Here is a 2,749-nt window from a genome sequence, read left to right as displayed (position 1 = left end):
TTTTTTATAACTTATTTGGTCCATGTAGTCGAGTTGATTCTAAAACGCAAAGTTTTTTGAAAAAAGTTCATCAAAAATGACTGCAAAAAAAAAAAAAAAAAAAAAAACCCCAAATACTTACCGCACTTCCGCTAAGTTTTTTTTACGAAAAATTAAAATTCAATTAGCTACATCACTTTACCATGGCTGAGATCTTCTGTCTCCCAAAAAAGTATCCTTCCTCTATCCCATCACTTACAAGCACACGATTTGACTATTTTTTTATGTTAAAATTTAATTAAAAATCAAATCGTGTGACTGTTAATGTATCAGATACGAAAATAGACAGCTTTTGGGAATAGAGAATCCTGCACCACTTCACCAAAATCCTGTAGCATTTTGGCATTCTCTTTCTCTTGAAAAGATTGTCAAATACGCATTGTAGCTAAAGTTATTCCCATCATTTTAATCATGCCCAGCAATCAAGTTGGTTAAAAATAACTAATGAATCATCACAGATCAAAAAAAGGTAACAAAAACTTTTTCAATTGACTTTAGATTTTGGATAAATTTCTCGAAACAATGAATTCCAAGTTGCTTTAAATATATTCTGTAACTTCTCATTCATTTTGCTCTCTAGACCATCATCATCCATGTCATAACATGTAGAAATTCATTAGTTGGAAAGGTTCTTCAACTACTGAAGGGTTTGATTGAAAAGGGAAAAAAAAAAAGCAACAGAGTACTCAAATAGAGAAACATACACATACCCAATTGCTTTCATAGCCTCTACATGGTAGGGAAAGAACAGAAGACACCGTTTCCCTGTTTCAATTGCATAGAATTCCTCTGCTGCTTCACTCTTTGAAAATGTGACGCCAATTGAATCAAATCATCTGTGTGCCTGTGTTCATGAGAAAGACAACTTTTAGACTTCACAAAATTAGATCTTTGAAAAATCCCACCTGCTTCGACTTCAAAATCAATATCAATACCAGCATCAAAGATCATTGAAGGGCCTTGCCGGTCAAGTTCCATTGAATTCTTCCCAAAAGAATGAAACCCATCTCGTGAAACTACAAAATCTTCAGAATTTTGATTGATTCCACAATGAGCATTAGTGTCCGGTGTGATCAAAGGGCTAAGCATGGGAATTCCTGTCAAATGGCTTGACAAATTCTTTGTTTGGGTTGACAGGAGAGAGAGAGCACTGCTGGAGTTTGAGATCTTGGATAATTCTGTTTCGAGAAAAGTGTAGCCGGTTTGTGATGAAATTTTTTCCGAAGCATTTTGTTTTTCCATTCTGTGAAGATGGAAGACGGGTTTCGAATGTGAATGCCTGTTTGTGGTCAGCATTGATAATTGTGGCCTGTAAATTGGCTCTAATTCTACTTTGATATGGTTGCATTGATTACCTTGGGCATTTCCTTGTGAACTAAAATACCCTCCAGGAAGCATGTCCTGAAAAACAAAGGGCGATCTTACTGGTAGAGGAGTTTGCAGAAACCATGCACCTGTCAAACGTGAAGTTTCTGTTAATAAAATTCCAAAATTTCTGTTCATTGGCTGGAGTTACTTCATAACTGATGATCCAAACAAAAAATTGATTCAATTTTTTGCTTCCCTTCTTTATCTTTTTCCCTTTTCTTTTTCTTAATTTTACAAACTACTTCTAAAGGCATCTGACATATAAAATGTTAGAGAAAACATGGAATTGTTGCCACTGTAGGGGAATTTAGAATGTCCCAAAGTGGAATTGGAGGGTATGAATGGATCTTTTATGCTTACTTTTGAGCTTCTTTATTCCAAAATCGGTAGATATATGGCAATAAAAGCAATATTTGTGCTGGGGGTGTTCCTACTGTTAGTAATGGGCGCCCATGTGGCATGACCATTAAATTTGATTTTGAATCCTTATCCAAATAGGTTTTGATTTTGAAATCAAACCTATTTAGGATAACCACTCTTGAAACAGACGTTATCAGTTTGAACTGATATAGATAGATATAATATATATTAGATATTATCTGTATCTTAACTGATATGGATAGATATTATAATATATTAAATATTTGTTATATGGTTATGGGCAATCCAAGAGAAACAATGTTGAGTCTGTTTTCTACCCATATACTGACTCTCTCCCAAGAAACAACGATCAAGTCAGTTGCACTGTGGTTTGTGTGGGTGATATTCACCATTGTAATATCACCCCACTGCTGGGATTGATTGATTAGATTCTGGAAGCACGTGATTTATCCACGAGGTTTTAGATCACAAGAGGTATGATCTGTTGATTTTATTCCGCTGCTTAATTGTTTGTTTTTATTTACATTGGTATCAGAGCCATTGATGGATATTTTCGTGTTTCTATTTTTACATGCGTATATATACATGTATATGCATGAATATTAATGGAGGAGGAAGATGAAGTGCACGGTTTTTTTTTGCATTTTAACTCCATTTAGATTGAGAGAGTGATATACCTCAATTTTATGTTGCTTAAATGTTATTTTTTATGCCATAAATGTTTTTATTGTGAAAAATGGAGTCCGTCAGTACAAAAATCGGACCGGAAAACACCCGGGAAGGCGGCGCGTGTGATTCACGTGCTGTATGACGCCGAGCAGCAGCCCCACGCGCCACCACGCGCCTCCACGCGCTGAGCGCGTTAGGCACGCGCCCCCACGCGCCACACGCGCGATCTGTCAGCTTCCTTCCACACGCGCGCGTTAGCCGCGCCGCTTCCAGCCGCGCCACGTGTGCGACA

The 2,749-nt window shown here is 37.0% G+C and overlaps 1 protein-coding gene across 1 annotated transcript; it reads right to left on the bottom strand.

The window, feature by feature from the left end:
- Positions 1 to 705: 705 nt before the first annotated feature.
- Positions 706 to 1,649, bottom strand: LOC114256570 (uncharacterized). Its single transcript, XM_082877564.1, has one exon. The coding sequence runs from the start codon at positions 1,540 to 1,542 to the stop codon at positions 769 to 771; it is 774 nt and encodes a 257-aa protein (XP_082733690.1). The 5' UTR covers positions 1,543 to 1,649; the 3' UTR covers positions 706 to 768.
- Positions 1,650 to 2,749: the final 1,100 nt, after the last annotated feature.

Source organism: Camellia sinensis, chromosome 7, assembly GCF_055761805.1.
Source record: "Camellia sinensis isolate YWXY chromosome 7, ASM5576180v1, whole genome shotgun sequence".
Lineage (NCBI taxonomy): Eukaryota > Viridiplantae > Streptophyta > Magnoliopsida > Ericales > Theaceae > Camellia > Camellia sinensis.
This window is presented reverse-complemented; position numbering and strand designations above follow the sequence as displayed.

Coding starts and splice junctions, on each gene's coding strand:
- LOC114256570 (XM_082877564.1), bottom strand. CDS start 1,542: ATGAACAGAAATTTTGGAATTTTATTAACAGAAACTTCACGTTTGACA.